General features: G+C 48.5%; 1 protein-coding gene across 2 annotated transcripts in view; it reads right to left on the minus strand.

Moving 5' to 3' along the window:
- LOC144164991 (cytochrome P450 3A16-like) overlaps window positions 1-17,287 on the minus strand; it is a 199,170-nt gene extending 181,883 nt beyond the window's left edge. For both annotated transcript variants that reach the window (XM_077695174.1, XM_077695172.1), the window contains exon 1: window positions 17,171-17,287. In XM_077695174.1, the coding sequence (XP_077551300.1) occupies window positions 17,171-17,283 (113 nt within the window). In that variant the 5' untranslated portion in view covers window positions 17,284-17,287. The remainder of the gene's footprint in view (window positions 1-17,170) is intronic.
- Between the last annotated feature and the right edge of the window lie 642 nt (window positions 17,288-17,929).

The following is a 17,929-nucleotide window of genomic DNA, read 5'->3' on the forward strand; positions in this document are numbered from 1 at the left end:
TCGCTCTCAACAACAGGTCCGCAACCCTCCCCCTACACTATATAAAAAAATATTACTTATCGGCGCCTGCTTTCGATCCCACGACCCTGCGCGCGGAACGCAAGGTACAGGGTGCTCTTCCCACTGCGCCACAAAACCGACACAGAATCAAAGGCTATGAACGCGCCTTATATCCTTGACTCATTCAAACTACGTCAAGAAGCTGCTGATACAACGCATTCACTACCACCAACTCCCCAAACACTAAACGTTAACGCAATACACCCACCCCCTATGCGACGCATTTACTCGAGTCCCCCTCGCGGGGAGATGGGCCCAATTTTTTTGGCTTGGGCTTGGCATGACAACTGGATTCTTAAGCAGTTTTTGGGATTTGCTTTCTTCAGTATGCATTCACACGTTTACGAGCTACAAGGAAGCCGAAATCCTTCCGTCTCTGTGGTAGCCGTGTTCAGTGAAACAGCAGGCAATGCGTGATCGCACCTGACGTTGCTCATGCCGCAGTCGAAGGACGTATGACTGAGCAGGTAATATGCCGCCGCGAAATTCGTAGCCGACAAAAAGAAGAAACAAAACGTACTTCGACGAAGACAAGATACGGCAGATACGGGCGCTTGTATGCGTCCTATCTTGTAATCGTCCGCGACTGTTTAACGCCACGTTTTCATTTTTCTTGTTAAACTAGATGGCGGTCGCGGTGCACCGGTTTACCACGAAGGCAACGTTTTCATTGGCACGCTCAAAAAACTTTCGAAACTCTTCAAACAACTTATTTTTTTAAATAATGGTAAAATTAATAAAATCACAGTCTCTAATGAGTTACCCCCCAAATAATAACATTGTTCGTAACTACAACCTTGGCCTGCGGAATAGCAGGCACAACCGTTCCGGCAAAAATACGTTGTACTTCTTCTTTTCTTAGTTTTAAAACAGCCTGTTTTTATTTTCCACTTACATAATTGAACGCTATTCTTCGCGTTTTTGTGGCACTTTGTTTAAATTTGCGGTCACTAAAACGTTTCATATCCAAGCCAATGATGAAACTAAGGCGAGCGCGATGTATAATGGCGGCCCATGACGACACAGACGACCTTGATGTGAGCCGCATAGGCGCTAGCGCCAGATTCCTCTCTAGTGTATACTGTAGGAAACTCTATTGTAAGAATGCGATCGAAGTCTCGTCTTGCTTTGAACAGTGACAGCGGCAGTACTTCCACGATACGAAGCTTGCAGCGCAACGCTGGCGAACAATCTTGTACGGCGCCTTCGGCGACGGCGCTCGCCTCCACCTCCACCGGTAGCCAGCCGGAGCCGCTAAATGCTACCGCGGGCCTGAGCGTGGTGGATCTTCCATAATGCATTGCGCAGGAGGAGCCCGAGGAGAGGAGAAAGCGGCTTCAGAGGAGGTTGGCTTGCCGAAGCTGGGCCGCCTGACGTCATGCTCCCTCCTAACATTTTTCGTCCTCCATGCCCGTATATAAACGGGTTCCGGAAATGACAAACCCTCTTCCCGCCATGGACGTAAACGAACTTAAGAAGCGTTACACTGCTGCTCAACATCTACGAAGGCAACGAGCTTACCCGAATACGAAAGCGTGGCAAGCGGGGGCAAAGCGACTAAAATCGAATGACGGTCGGGGCGCAACTTGGATGTCATTTCGAGTCCTCGTACTCCGCACCCTCGCCATCATCTAAGGAGTGGAGATGTTGCCATTTTTCAATGTTTGGGTGTTTGCTGCTCCAAAGCTACGCCTGGACTATAAGGAACGCCGCAGCACTTAATTTCGACAACCTGGGGTACTTAACGTGCGCTCTACACGCGGGAGTTTCTGGTTTTCATTCTTCTCAATCTGTCGATGGTCATGGACACGGATGTAGTGAAACCGTACCTGGAAGCTGTTACACGTGAACCCAACGATAGACCCTATGCAAAATGCGCCCCGCCATCTCACTTCGACTGCGGTAACTAGGTCCGCCATTTTGGTACGGTCATTTGAAACCGAAACCAAGTAGCAAAACATAGAAGTCGGGCATTGACAGCTCTTGGTGGTGGACTACAATGCCAGAACATTGCTGCGTGCCCAAGTGCACGCAACGCGGAAATACCGGTCCAAATGGAGAAAAGGTAGGTGAAGTTCCACGCTCTTGAACGAACTTTATGACGCGAACTATGCCGGCGCGAGCAAACTTTGTGACACGGTGGGCGGGGTGCACTGGGAGCGAATATTTGTCGTTGGTTCGCTAAGCGCGGGATTTCGTAGTCGCTGCCCGGATGAAAAATACAGCTGCGTTGGAGTACTGTGGTCCAGCCTTTGTATTTTAAATGAAGCCTGAGCGTGCGCCACGTATTTATGCGACTGACAGCGGCGCTCGAGCGGGGAAACAGTACCACACGTTGTCAAAATTAGGCTATGTTTCTTCACTGGTCCCTGTGGCTCTGCGCCAGCTTCATTTCATTGTTAAGTGGGACCGCTTAGCCCCTACACCAGCCTTTATCTTACCTAGGGCTGTAAACAAACTTTTCTTGCCGCACTACGCCGTCACGGCGCGGTTGAAAATTTCCTCTGTGGCGGGCGCGCACGGTATGGGAGTGTGTTGTTGGTTTCTTTTGCGTTGCATTTAGCTGCGTGTCCTTGCGTAAGTGTCGTACACTGTTTTATGTTCATCTAACGTTAGAAAATTGGAGCTGTTGCACTTGGTTCCCGCTTTGCCGGGCTGACAGGTTCGTTGTGACGTCAAGTTAACTTGTTGCCCATTGTCATTTCAGCCACGATGTATTTAGTGCGGAATATTTTGCGACTAAAATACACTATCACTCCTCTAGTTTGTCGCATGCTGCATGCATGCCTCCGACGTAATGATAGTGGCCGTTGATGTAGGTAGCTGAGGCAATTTTTTTTTTCAAGTTTTCTTAAAAAAAAAAAAAAGAGAACGGCCAGAGCTGCATCAGTCCGCCGCACATCAGCTTGAGTGCTTTTGCTTTTTTTTTTGTATCCACAGTGAAAATCCCTGAAAATAAACTACTTCGCTGATTTACAGCGCGATTTACAGCAAGATTTGAAGCGCCACAAAAGCACACGGACGAAGAACAGAGTAGACGAGACAGGCGCTATTCGGCTACGCATGTGCTTATATCCCTAGGAAAAGAGACGGCGAGAAAGAAGGAGCGTGTACATACACAGACGATAACAAAACCAGATGTATTTACAGCACGTTTTTCAGTTTTTCTGTAAAAAGTGCTGTAAACATATCTGGTTTTCTATACATATCTGACAGGATGTTTCGGTAAAGGATTGCCCATAAGGACAACTGCATACAAAGCCTTCGCCGTGGTATTCCAGTCACCGATAACAACCTGCGCACGTTTCTTTATTGACTGCCTCTTCGATGTTCCGCTTTACTGTAGTTTATTACGGAGACATTTCTGCAACAATGAAGTTTAATTATTTAAAGAACCATGCATTGCAGTGACGTATCCCCCGGTAGAGGTGCTTAAGCGGCGATGTTATGCCTTTTGCGACCATGGAAGCTGCCAAACCGACCAGGAAGCGGCAGGATCCAACTGGGAAGATGTGTCCTCTCTCCACCCCCGACAATGCCGACTTATGTTTGCGTTGAAGCTAACTGTGAGAGGGTAAGGCTCTGAGGCCACAAAGAAAAGGAAGGGTCTAGCGTTCCGTCTAGACGGAACGCTAAAAACTGCTAAAGTTCCGTCCAGACTGAACGCTAAATGAAAACCAGCCGATTAGCCGCCGTGTTTCGTCCTGGGATTTGGTGTAGCGGTTCCGCCGCTGTCTACGGGCGCTGTAGTCCCTGGTTCGATTATTGCAACTTCTTTTTTTTAAAAGACGATAGTCTTTCTTGGGCTACTTAAACCCAGAAATTTTGGTCTGTCTGTATGTCTGTCTGTCTGTCCGTCTGTCTGTCTGTGATCCGATTCAGCCACCCGGCCAAAGCAAAACAATGCCTGCGCAATAGTCTTATATAGTCACAGCTAAATCTACCTGTCTATGTCCGGTGGAATGTTCATACTTGTCCACATTGTTGAAGAAGAACAAGACATTACGCAAATATGAGACAACAAGTCAATACAGAAGTGATATTTGCAGTGTTGCTTTATAAAAAAATCAGACATGCTTGAATTTGCGAAAATAAATACTTCATCAACTTCAGAAAAAGAATTCACTCCGCCGTCGCCTGCTGTCGCCCGCGCCACTATAGCTTCTGGGGCCATTTTAAGAAATCAACCGGCAACAGTTACGCAAGGTTCCACTAGGTAGGTTCCACGTTCTGCTTGCAACGCACGTGGAGTACGGAAACGCGGTTCTATAAACGCTGAAGTAGGGCGCCTCGATCAACGCGCGTCTTCGCCGTACGGCAGCGTTCGCATCGAGACACCCGATTTGGAGCAGTGGAACGCGGGAAATTTAAAATGAATTAAGCAAACCTTTGGAATCTTTACCTTGGGAGGAGCGCGACGCAAGAGGAAGAACATGAGAGGTGAGCGGGAAAGCGAAGGGAGGCATTTACTTCGCAAAAGCCGATAAAGACTATCGTCTTTTGACGGCATTTGCAACGAAAGGAGCAGATTGTCACGCGTCTCACGCGGCAGAGAAATGAGGCTCAAGTTGATTCATTGGATTTCCACACAATATATTTACAGAACAAAACCACTCAAACGAACGAAATCATAGCGACTGAACACACATATATATCACACTAAACAGCAAAAACAAGCACGACCTCACACTACCAACACTCTACTCCTAAAGTTACTATAATACATTAACTGTCTCCGTCAGATTCAAGCAAATCCTACCGCCGGTACCACGGTGCGATGCCGATGACGTGGCCCAGTGGGTCGGTTGGGTTACGCGTCACCCAACGTCGCCAAACGTCGCGATGGCCCGTGCTGGTGCGTCGTGGTCCGGAGCTGCCCGCTGTGCGATGACACGGCTTCGCTGAGCAGCGCGGCTCAGCAGGAGGCCAGCAGGGCGAAGCTGTTGGTCATAGGTGGTGCGGAGCTGCCCGCTGCCAGACGGTGCGATGCCGCTGGTGCGTCGTGGGGCACGGCTCGACGGGTCGTCGGCGGTGCGATGCCGCCGGTCAGCAGGAGGCCAGCAGAGCGAAGCCGCTGGTAATCGGTGGCTCCGGGCAGCCCGCTGCCAAACGGTGCGATGCCGCTGGTGCGTTGTGGGGCACGGCCCGAACTTGCCACCGTTCCTCCCTAGACCTCGTTCCACTCTCTCTACTTCAACTTTGTTCTCTTCCTCTTCACCTCGCATTCTATCGTGTGCGGCTTCCATTCGCTGAACCAGCTACCTCCTCCTCCTCTTCGATTACCCTGTGTTTCTTCTCCATTGGTTACTTCAAAATCCTTCTCACCATCCCGTATGCTGATTCTTCTTTCTCTTCATCTTGTCTGACAACATCTTCTGGGGCCAATCCCCCTTCGGGTATGGGTTCTTTTGACCACATGACACAGATACGCGGCCAATTTTTTTTCTGTCGTGTTTAGCGTTTTGTAATAGATATACTTCACGCCCGCTTTGCAATTCACGTGACGAGAGCAGTCGGTCTTGGCTTTTTACTCAAGCGGCCGAACTGCTCCCGCTCACTGGAGCCAAGGCCGACGTCATCACCAGTTACGCCCGATCTCCTGTAATTATTACCAGTGATTAATAATTAATAGTGACTCCGGCTAGTCAGTGAGCGGAAGTGGTTTGGCCGGTTGGGTAAAAATCAAGACCGACTGCTCTCGCTTAATTATTGGGAAGCGGGCGTCGGGTGGTGGCTTTGAGATCCGTCCGGATGTGTATCATCTGTACTTATTAATAATGATTAATAATTAGTGATTCTGGCTAGTCAGTGAGCGGTAGCGGTTTGGCCGGTTAGGTAAAAATCAAGAAAGACTGCTCTCAACGCGACTTGTGTTTCCTCTGGACGGAACTTTAGTGACAGTTGCCGTTCCATCTGGACGGAACGCTAGACACAGCCTAAAGAAAAACACGGTGGGTCGGAAAAATTAAGCCGTCCGTAAAAGCTTTTTGAGCACCGGGACCGTCGATGGTCCGACAAAAGCGCGGCATGCGAAGTTCCTCCATAGACGCACCAGCTCCTCGCCCGGCCTACGGCCGAGTGAGATCAACGGGAACCATTCAATTCTCAGTCCAGACGAGGCCCAGCCTGCTTCAACCGTTCCCTATCGTCCTACGCGTGCGTATCACGAAGCCACCGCCGTGCAACTAATTTAGCGCAGTGAAGTTTCCTAGCCCGCTTCAGGAAAAGTGAAAACGGCGGCTTCCAGAGGTGGACTTCTTTCAGGAAAACAACACGAATTGTCCAACGAGGGGCCTACGGGGCTTACCGCAGTGAGCGCCACTATTGCGCTTGTGCCCGCTGTCGGCTGTTCGCCGCAGGAGCCGCTCGCTGTGATGGATATTAATGGCGGAATCGCTTTTAGCTTCGGAAATACGTCGTCACTGAGCTCCTGCTATGCGGCACCCTAGAATTAATTCTCTGGTGGCGTGTTGACTTGGGAATGTGAATTGGATGGCCTTCTGAGACATTAATGCACTAACACTGTTCGGTTTCATGGCAAACGGAGGGTGTACTGCACACACTCGCGTGCGAGGGGAGACAGCGAGTGGTGAGTCCGAGCGCGAGTGAGTGCGAGTGGTGGCGGCTGATGGTGAGGGTGAGTGAGTGCTAGTGGTAATGGCGAGGGGAGAGCGCAAGCTCGCGTGAGTGCGAATTCTGATGGCGAGCGGTCAGCGTGAGCGCAAGTGAGTGCGAGAAGTGGACAGCGCGTAGTAAGCGTGAGTGCGAGTGAGTGCGAGTGGTGAGGGGGACTGGGGGGCGTGAGTGCATGCGGGAAAATACATTTTTCTCTGGGAGTGTGAGTGAGTGGCGCCCAGTTTTGCCGAGGTATGAATGCGACAATGTGAAGCTCACAAATTGGAAGAAGGCAGCTATCCGTCATTGACTTTCTCGTTGCCGCACTGAAAGACACTCAAGCAGACTATTTTGTTATGAAAGAATCAATCGCGTCGAAGCTTTAAAAATTTACCAGTTTGGAGGGGCAGCGCATCAGCACAACAGATGGCCATCTCTTTACCCCGAATGGAAGGTGTCCATCGCGGGTGAAGATGAACAACCGCACGCATACTCTGCTCCCGCGACGTACTTCTAGGGATGTACTTTCCGGCAGACAATGGCCTTAAAGACATTTTCATGCCATGTAATTCTCTTCTTACGCCGATCAAGCCTTCACAGTGAATCAAGGATTAAAACAACTTATCTAAAGCGGACATCATCGTACTAACTGAAACTTGGTTGCACCCACAAGTTCGAGGTCACGAAATTCCACAACGAAGTCCATTTTTGTTCTATCCATGTGACCGCACGATACGGCTAGGCGGTGGGGTTTTGTTGGGTGTCTCTGAAGGTTTCTCCTCACAGCGCATGCATGTTATCAGAAACCTCGAGATTGTGTGCGCCCTTGTGGAAATAGGGTCCCTAAAGTTTATAATTTATGCTTGTTATCGTCCCCTGATTGACTCATCTGATTTCGTAAACGAGCTACACGATGTCTCACGGTACCACGCCTGTTTTTGTTGGGGGATTTTAACCTGCCGAATGTACAATACGCTGATGAACAACCTATTATTTTTTCCTTCCCTACCTTCGCTCACGAATTCCTAGATATGTGCTCTCTTTTTTCGCTAACTCAGTCAGTCCAGGAGCCAACAAAAAAACAGCTAACACTCTTGCTCTAGTGCTTACAACCATGCCTGATCGGATTTCTAACCTCGCGCACTTACCAGGTTTGAGAAATCATTCTTTACTTACGTTCGGTCTAAATTCATTGCGCCCAAAAACAATGAAACTAAGTAAACGTATTCGTAACTATAACCGTGCGAACTTCGACGCCATCAACAACGAACTAGTCAAATTTCTTGACACTTTCTTAGATGATTTTGCTTACCGAACTATGGAAAATAAGCGAAGCGTATTTCCAAAAAATGTTAGCGAGCTCACGAACAAGCACATTCCTATATATATTCACTTCATCACTTCAAGTCGTAACGCTCCATGGTATACAAACAACCATAAACATTTATCTAACATGAAAAAAAAAAAAAAAACGTCCGTACAGATCAGCGAAACTTTCAAGGGATGCTGGGCGTTGGACGCCTTTCAAACTGGCTAATGATAACTATGTTGCGGCACTAAGATAAGCCAAAGTAACCTGTTTGCGTACCGTATTACGCACTATGCTAGTTACTGACGCCTCATGATAACCTAACTGACAGAGATGGTGCCGATACTCCTTCGGAGGCGTGCGCTAACGCTTTTAATGAAACCTTTGTGCGCAATTTTTCCTTGCCCGAAATGTTTGCTTACCACCTTCTGAAGTTTTCAACTACCCTGATAGGATTCCAATATTTATAGAACCAAGTGGAGTAGCCAAGGTGATTAAATCGCTCAAGCTTCCCTATGCGACTATATTAGCCACAAATTCTTGCAGAGCACTTGTGCCGATTAGTCCGTCATTTTAACAAAGGTGTTTCAGCAATCACTTGAGAGCGGTTGTTTGCCTGCCGACTGGACGGTGGGGAGGCGGATTCCGCTGCGTAAGTCAGGAAACAAAAACTCACCCCTTAATTACCGACCCATTTTACTTACTAGCATCCCTTACAAAATACTTGAACATGTTCTTGTTTCACACCTTGTTAATTTCTTAGAATCAAATTCGTTTTTTACGCGATCACTGCATGGTTTTCGCAAAAGTTACTCATGTGAAACACAGTTGGTATCTTCCACACATAAGCTTCATGCCTTACTTGATCGATCATCATCTGCTGATTGCATATATCTAGACTTTTCGAAAGCATTTGACACCGTGGGCCATAAAATACTAGTACCACAAAAGTCACGCCAGTTTAACATTTAAACGATACTTCTTGCATGGCTTGAGTTGTTCCTAACTAATCGTCGCAGTTTCATTTTCATTTTCATTTCATCCTTAAGGGACCGAATGCATTACATAAGGAGGAGGGATAACAGGGTTTGCAGGAGTAGTATTAAACGAAACAGGAAAAAAACAAGGTAAACATAAAAGCCGGAAAATACAAAACAAAGAATACCTGAAATAAAAATTACACAAAAAATGCACAAAGGTAACAGTGAAGTCAAGCAAACAGCCTTTTAAAATGCAAACAGCGGTTGAAGCATCAATAGGACCATCAAGGCAGAACAGTGCAATTATATCGTTAATACATCATGTGCACGTCTTTTCAAACCCGCCGCTGTAGCTCAATGGCTCAGGCGTTGCGCTGCTGAGCACTAGGTCGCGGGTTTGATTCCCGGCCGCTTTTCTGATGGAGGCGAAAAGCAAAATCACCCATGTGTATGAAATTTCGGCGCACGTTAAAGATGCCCAGGCGGGCAAAATTAATCCGGAGCCCTCCACTACGGCGCGCCTCATCGCCTGCGTTGTGTCGGCGTGTTAAACGCTACAATCAATCAAACGTGTTTTCAAGCTCATCTCTAAATTGTATGTTATTGGTGCATATGGCGATGTCCGCGGGTAAAGCGTTCCATAGAGGAATAGCGTTAGGAAAAAAGGACGAGACAAATGCTGACGTTCCGCCGGTTATCGGGGCTAATGGGCAAGTGTGATTTAAAGAGAAAACACAAGTTTGTTTCATTTAAACGATTGCCTCGTTAGAGTCATACTGGCACCACTTTTAACGTAAACTTCGCTCAGATAAGCTACATTATTAGGAAAAAAAAGGGAATGGTCATGCGACGCACTATACTCGGTGACAACTTAAGAACGGCACCGGAAGTTGGCGCTGTGCCTTATCACCGTAGCCGGATGTTTCTCCGCGCGGCGCAAGTAGGGCGTTACTGGGAATATTTTGAACATGGCGTGAGCCGTCCCCGTGATTGTTTGGACTTAATATGCTTATAAACGACTCCAGTGACGACAAACAAACTGCGCGAGACAGGGCAGACGATATCACGCATTCATAGCAAACCCCTTTCAAAACGCGCGCGCACTGACGTCACGGGTCCCGCGCTTTTGCGGAGTGATACACTACATTAGGTGGTGCCGTTCTTGAGTTGTAACCGAGTATAGCTCATTTCCCGCAACAAAACCTATGATGTCACATGTGACAGCTCTGGGATTGGCGGAGCGCGGCAAAAGCAAAAGCAAATAAGGAGAGCTTATAAGCTTGCCGAACGAGCATTTTGTGCTTAAATTTAGGGCACATTATTTTCAAAGTCGTGAGAATTGTGGGACAAACAGTGGAAGTTACGAAAGCAACCGTAAACAGAAGTGCCGATGCGTACTGTTGTTGGTACTGCGCGCACTATGCTTGGTTTAGCTGCACAGGACTGCCGGGCTTTGGGGTTGTTTCAGACGACACTGGCCGATTGACGGAAGCGACGATGTCTTACGTGACCGTATTTGTCGAGCCAGCACCATGTTTCACGAAAAGGTTAGTTTCTCCGTGAATGAGAACAAGCCAGGTTTAAATACGGTCAAAAACAAACCAAAGGCCACGGAGTAACAAATTATTGCTTTGTTCCAAAAACATAACCGGGTTGCTACGGTATGGGGGCGCCATCTAGGTTCACTAAGGGTAAACAGGGCCTCCCAATCGGCTGCAGAGCTATGGTCCCAAGAAATATCTTTCTAGAGACCATAGCAGAGCGGTCGGTTCCTGTGATGTCATTGCAGACCACGAAAACGCACGATTTAGCGGGAAATCAAACTTTTAACTTAAATTAATCATTTTCTTTGCGAATGAAGCATCGTTTGCATTCCTACAAGCGCTGGGGGCCCTATAAAGCAAGAAATCTTTCGAATAACACACTCGTATTTTGTCTTCACGGCTCCTTTAAGCGGGGTGACATTCTGTGAGGCGGCCTTAGTAACGTGTGTCTTTGTTCTGGCCGATAAAAAATTATGGAGGAGGCATAGGCGAGCAATGACGCGGGGTGATTCGAGGGCCTGGAGAGAGAGAGAGAGATAGTTTAAAGGCAGTGACGCTCACGTGATTTGAACATTGCGAGGCGATAAAGCGTGCAGCGCTGTTTTGGATGGATTCGATCGGTAGGTATGCTTGTGTTCGATTTAGGTATGCTTGTGATGGATGCCAGAGGGCCGATGCATATTCCAGTTTCGGACTTACAAATGTTAGATAAGCTAGTGTTTTTATTTTTGAGAAGCAAGTTTAAGGTTACGGCGAAGACATCTGAGAGTGCGCGAGGCTTCATAGCAAATTGTGTCGATATCCGTTGCCCAAGAAAGAGATGACGTCATGTGCACCCCGAAGTATTTATATGATAGGACTGAGCTGATCTGTATGTTGTTGGCGTTGTAGGTGTATTGAGATATGGGATGTTTCCGAGAAAGTCAGAGAGATTTAAATTTTGTTAGGTGTAATGGCATGTGCCATTTTATACACCATAATGAAAAGCTGTCTAAGTTTTATATCAGGTTAGAATAATCATCGGCAGGGTAAATGATTTGGTACCATACGCAGTCATCTGCAAAGAGTCTTAGGTTTGCTGTAAAGTTAGTGGGCAGGTCATTTATGTATATTAAAAAGAGCAGAGGCGACAGGCTTGCATCTGGTTGCATCCTGCGGGACACCGGACGATACGCTGGTTAGGTGCACATTAGTCGAGGTGAATTGCGTCCGTCCTTTTAGGAAGTGTTCGATCCATATTATCAGGTTAGAAGGAATGTTTAGTGATGATAGCTTAGCTAGTAGGTAGTTGGGGCTGACACGATCGAATGCTTTCGAAAAATCTAAGAAAATTGCGTCTACTTGATGGCTATTGTCCAGTTCCTGCAGTATATCATGTATGAATGCGGCAAGCTGGGTCTGACATGAGAACCGTTTTTTTATTTGCGATAGTATGCCCGTTGGCATAAATACTATGCTACAAGTATATGTTAACTCCCGTTTCGCGAACAAACGCAAGGAGGGAGCGGTGGTGGGGTCCCCATATCCACCGATGGAGGTCAGGTGGTCTGCCAGGGTGGAGGCCTGTGCCTCGAAGGTGTCGTGTTCTGGCCGCTTGCAATGAAGGGCACGCCCACAGAAAATGCTCTGTAACGGCATCTTCGGCAGGAGCCGTGCAAAAGGGGCAGCTCTTGTCGAACGGCGCGTGGTAGCGTGGTGGCCACTCCCGGGTAACAGCGGGAGAGAGGGCTACACCAACACGAAGTCTTCGCAGCAAGACCTCCTCCCAGCGAGCGAGTCGGCTAGGGAGGTCCGTTCCACACGGTGGAATTAGAGCTCGTGTGGCGCGACGAAGATCTTCTTTCCTTTGTAAAAACTGTCCTGGGGTATCTAATGCCAGTAAAGGCAATGGTCGTAGAACAAATGCAGTGTGGCAGGCACCATCCGCCGCAATGTGAGCGGGAAGCGTATTGCGCCGGACCCACGAGAGCCGCAGAGGGCAGGGGTACGTATCCAGTATGTCATGAATGTCCCTCGAGATAGCCGAGTTGTTATTCTCTCGACGTAAATCACGTATGGCCGCCGTGGAGTCTGTATAAATTTGTAAAGTAGTACGAAGTTTTGTGAGTGAGAACCCATGAGTGAGTGAGAAACCGTGCGCGTGAGAACCCGCCACTCTGTCTGGTGGCCCAGAACTGTAGACTCTACTCTGAAGCCGTCGCCAATTCGTCACGGCGCGCACGGGATACGGATTGTCTGGCCCACCGCCTACCAAAAGGGATAATCCCCCATTGAGAAAGAAGACGGCGCCGCCGGATTCCGGGACCGTCTGCGTGACGCGCGGAGGTGGTGGGATTACCGGCGTCGAAGCGCGTGCTGCGCAAGACACCATTGTTAACGCGCTCCGGCCGGCACAGTGCACTGTCGCCGCCTTTCGCTCCCGCTCCGCGGAATCGCGCGCACCTGCTCGTCTGCGAGCGTGCCGTTGACCCAAAGATGGCGGCGCCTCATTGAATATTCCGTGGCGTACTGAGTGACAGCTGTCTACGTGAATTTGGGCACTCCCTTATGCGTGTACGAACGCTACAGGGGCGTTCCCGAGAGAGGGTGATCTCGAGGTTTTATAAGGCCGAACTTGGCCGTTGGAAATCGTTCTTGTCTGAGCGCCGAGCTGGGCAGTTCCCGGCGGGACAAGGAGTCTCGACCGTTGAAGCTAGGTTGGGATTTGTGAGCCCCCTAGGATAAAGGTTAGGATCGCGTCGGAGGTTTAGGGTGCAGCGCCATACCGGGTAACTAGAAGGATCCTGCGGCGAGACAGGGTCTCGGCCGTCGTTTCTCGAGCGGTTTGTGTACGCTCCGAGAATAGGAGAGTTAGACGAAGTTGAGGAACTCGAGTGATTTGTTGCGCACTCGGAGCTAGCGTCTAGCTGAAGTTTGAAGTTTTTCCTTTTTCTTCTCATGTACCCAGTTTTCCTACTGCTAAATAGCTGTATATAAATAGCTAAATAGCTGTATTCACTAAATAGCTAAATAGCTGTAAATCACTTCAGTGTCCCGACACTGAAGTGATTTGTAAACATTCCGGGATTTCGAGCGCAAATTGTAGTCCGGAGTCCCTAGGCCCTGTTTCGACAACTCTGTGCGCGTTTACGAGAATACGGACACAGAAGAAGAAAAAGTGCTTGTCTTTGTCTTCTGTGTCCGTGTATTCTCTGCGCTTCAAATCCATGAGAAAGCCTGATAATCGCCGGAGTGCTGATCCTGCTGGTGATCCTGAAATTGGACAGCACCAATGTCAGGATCATCAGCAGAGGCTGGTGGTCTTGACCAAAGTGGTGGTCCTCACCACCAGAGCTTGCTTTTCGACTACGGTGTCGTCGTTGAAAGACGTATTTCGTGCTTGCAGCAAGAAAAATTGCATGCCTTGGTCTCTCTTGTCAATGACGAGCTTTTCAACCCCGAGAACACTTTAAAAAAGCCACGAAAACTTAGCTAGCAACGCTGAAAGAGGCATGTGGAGGGGGAATTAAAAGAAATACGAACAACGAAGCGCACAGCCTCCGACGCTTTGTGCACCGTCTGGCTGCAAAGTCAGCACACTGCGCGCACGCGCACTTTTTCGATAGCGTTTGAGACTGCGGACTACCTTCATTTATGGTAAATACTTGATCGAGAAGTGTGCATGGTCGTTTATTTTGAAGGGCCTTTTCCCGTGGCGTCGCGACTGAGCAGGGTGATTGTTGATCCGCTTATGCTATCTGAAATCACGGTGCTGCGCGCTTGGCCCCGAATATAGCAGATAACAGGGGCTCCCATCCTGCATAGTGGCAACGGGGCGCAAAAAAGCGCCTAAACATAAACGACCGGTGGCGATTCTCGATTAAGGATTTACCATAACAGTGAACCGCGCTCTCAAACGCTATCGGAAAAGCGCGAATGCGCGCAGTTTGCTGACTTTGCAGCCAGACGGTGCAGCATGCGTCGGAGGCTGTGCGTTCCGTTGTTCGTATTTCTTTTATTCCCCCGTACCTAGCTTACCGTGACGAAAATTTCGTACTCGCCCGGAGCTTCGACGAGAACCTTGCACGGTTAGAGGCGGCACTCGCGGCCATCGAAACGTCGGCATTAACGCTCAAGCCTGAAAATCGCCACTTGGCGTACACGCAACTGAAGTTTTGGGCCGCGTCATCAACTACTGCGGAGTACTGCCTGACCCAGAGAACTGACGGCTATGTCAACTTCACAAGGCCAAAGGACGAAAAGCTCGATCAAAGATTTCTTGGCCCAGAGGACGTTAGATTGATTTATGCAGATATCTTAAAACCAAACCATTAGGTGTCCCACCAAAGGGGAAGAGAAACTGTAGCGGCACCAACAACACGAAGGATACCAAAATGGCGGCCGTTGTAAAGAAAATAAATTGTGGTCGTGTGGGGTTCGAACCCGACTGGCCAGAGCACGAGGCGAGTGCTCTAATTACGGCGCTAACTCATTACCCTGCAGTGCGGAACAGAAGTAACCTAATACGTGCCCTTTCAAAACAGGTGCACGTAGCGGCACGTGTGTAGAACGGTTGCACGCTGAGGAGAGCTCCGAATGTGGGCAAGCTGCAGCTTCAAGTGCGGCGAGTCGGCCAGTCGGTGCAAGCAGCGCGACAAAGCCGAAGAGGAAAGAAATCGGAACCTTGTGCAGCAGTCAAGAAGCCTCTCATGATTGCTAGGCTGCTGCCTTCAAACCACGTAAGTAGACTCCAATTGGTCGAGGAATTTTTCGTGTGTTCCAGTTGATGGTCTGAAGAAGGCGGGTTACGAGGCAACATGAATGGTACCCCACGTCGGCGAAGGTATCTCTTCTCAAGAGAGCATAGCAGAGGTTTCCCAGCAAGAATGTATACAATCCAAAGTACAATCCAAAAACAACGCCAAGCAACAGTACATTACGTTGAATGGAAAATGGGTTCGCACAAAAAAAAACACTTGAAAACAAAAGCAAAAAAGCGCAATCAGTACACTGAACTGGAGGGAAAAAAATATGTATGCAGAAAAAACAAAAAAAAAACGAAAGAAAGATTCATACATCAAAAAACATCAAGAAATGCTTTGAGCGCATGTTGAAAGGATGATGAATCGGACAGTTCCGCGATGTGAGCAGGGATCGAGTTCCATTCTGCGATTGCAAGAACTAAAGGAGAGTTTTTATATCTTTCTGTTTTTGCGAAAATTGGCGTAACTTTGAAAGCGTGCCAAAGGTTTCATCGCCCTGGGCAAAAACGACCTCCGTGGGCAAGAAGATCTATCCGCGAAGGCCTAAGACGCCAACGGATGCGTCAGGCTAATAAGACATGCAGCATAGAGCTCAGATTCTGTTTAGGAAAACTGCAAAAGAAGTGTCGAAGCCGCATTATGTATGACAATGCGGGTGTAAAAAATGGGACCTGGTAAATATTTGGGTTGCAGAATATGTTTGAAGGCTAGGCAGGACTAGTGTCACTGCACTGAATAGAGCAGTTCTCGCCACCACAGACGCCGAGACGCCGAGGCATTTAAGGAATCTTTGGACGCACTTCTGCTGTTGCACTCATGTTTATTTCGCATTCGGAAGAAAGTCAGTCGCGTGCAGCCGCGGAGCAGGGAGGACAAGCTAAACGTGCCAGAGTTGACCGACTAAAATCTCATTTTGCGAGCAGTTAACAGAACTTAATGAGTCATGTCAGGAACATAAAAAACCGAATTCGTAGCAACTGGAGGGGGGGAGAACACTTTTTAAACAGTTTGGAAAACACGCCACACTGAAACAGCCTGCGGAGAAAGTTGTTCGCAACAAAGTATCGCAATGTACGAACTGCACTAGCTTCTCACAAATTCATTGCATCTTGTTGATTGTATGCATAGACTATGTAAGAGAGCCGTTATGAAATAACGAATTAAAAAACGCTGCCATCGTAAGATGTTTTTAAAATAATTTGGGCTCCGAAGTTACTATTTTTGTAAACATGAACTTTCTTGAACGAACGAGTGTACAGCCACTGCAGAAGTTGTTCGAAGCCGGGCGATGGTCATTGCGCCCCCTATTCAATCCCATAGCTGCGCCTTCACCATCTTAGCAATGTAGGTATGTTCAGGCACGTCGCCTTTGGCATTGTATTTCACTTGAGATAAATTAATTACTGCTGGAGTGCCATAATAACAGCCCGGCTATCTGGAGCTGCCCCAACCTTTCGCGAGGATGCGGCCTGCGCCGCAACTTTTCGCGCGCCGATTGTCCCATTTCATAGGTGCGCAATCTCGCTGTAACTCAGTGTTTTATGGCCGAGCTGTATACCTGTGCCGCCCAACGGTTTCATCTTCGTGAGCAAAAACGCCAAGACACCAAGGCCTAAGACGCCGAGTGCATGCGTCACGCTAGGCAGGAACCAGCATTTGCGCTAGAGAAGCCGAGTGGAGTGTTAGCAGATAAGATAGTAGAGTACCGCCACTGAGGCACGAGAGTGAGCAAGTCGGCCGCCACTTTAGCGTTTCAGGTTACCTGCGGACTTGACTGGCAGAAAACGTCGTCTACAGAAGCGTTATACGCTTACGAAAAACATCACCCTTAGAGGTCGGAAGCATGAGGTGACGGCGTTTTTCTTTCACGAGCGCACCTCCTAGCTGTAGAAACACTCAAACACCGATCTCGGGTCTTACCACAAGCACAAGAAGACGAGTCCCAGCACGACGAACAGTAGTGGCCACATGCTTGCCGCCGTGGAAGCTAGATGTGCGCACTGAAGGGTTCCCCCCCCTGGCAGGAACGGCATCGCCGGTTTTGGTGGCAGTGGGCGGAGGCAAAGGGGGGCAGCAGCAATATGTCACGCAGACGTTGTACGCGACGCCACTAAGTCCCGACGTTTTCCTTTTCGGCGACTATTCTCGCCACTCCATGACTGGAAAGTTCCTCGACGCGACTGAGTCACGTTTTAGCCAGCTGAATAGCTTCAGTGGGTCAGGCAAAAAGCAGACCGTCAGCCGAAATCTACCTAGAAGAGCCCTTGTTGCAAGGACGGCGGGCGCACATTTGAATGCGTAGCATTCTTTGCCGAATACCCCCACAGCCTGGACCGTGTAAAGCCCTGAATTTCCACAAAGATGCGATCTCGCAGAAGTTCTACCTGTAATCGCTATAATAGAGTAAATAGAGATAACTGATCGTACGATATTTTTAGAAACTAAAAAATAAGAAAAACAAAACATTGCGGAAAATGGCGAAACGTGTAACGCCCTGCACAGTAATGCAGTAATGCAGTAACACAGTAATGCAGATTTCGCGGAAGCTTTATTTATTTATTTACATGCCCTGAACGCCCGGATGGGCATTACATAGGTGGGGGAATAGTGTGAGGTTATGATCGCAGGTACAGTATATTTTTCCAGCTAAATATAACAATGAAGGCAAGTGTGCCGTAC

This window comes from Haemaphysalis longicornis, unplaced genomic scaffold, assembly GCF_048455015.1.
Source record: "Haemaphysalis longicornis isolate Haplotype H1 unplaced genomic scaffold, Haemaphysalis longicornis Haplotype H1 scaffold_14, whole genome shotgun sequence".
Classification (NCBI taxonomy): Eukaryota; Metazoa; Arthropoda; class Arachnida; order Ixodida; family Ixodidae; genus Haemaphysalis; species Haemaphysalis longicornis.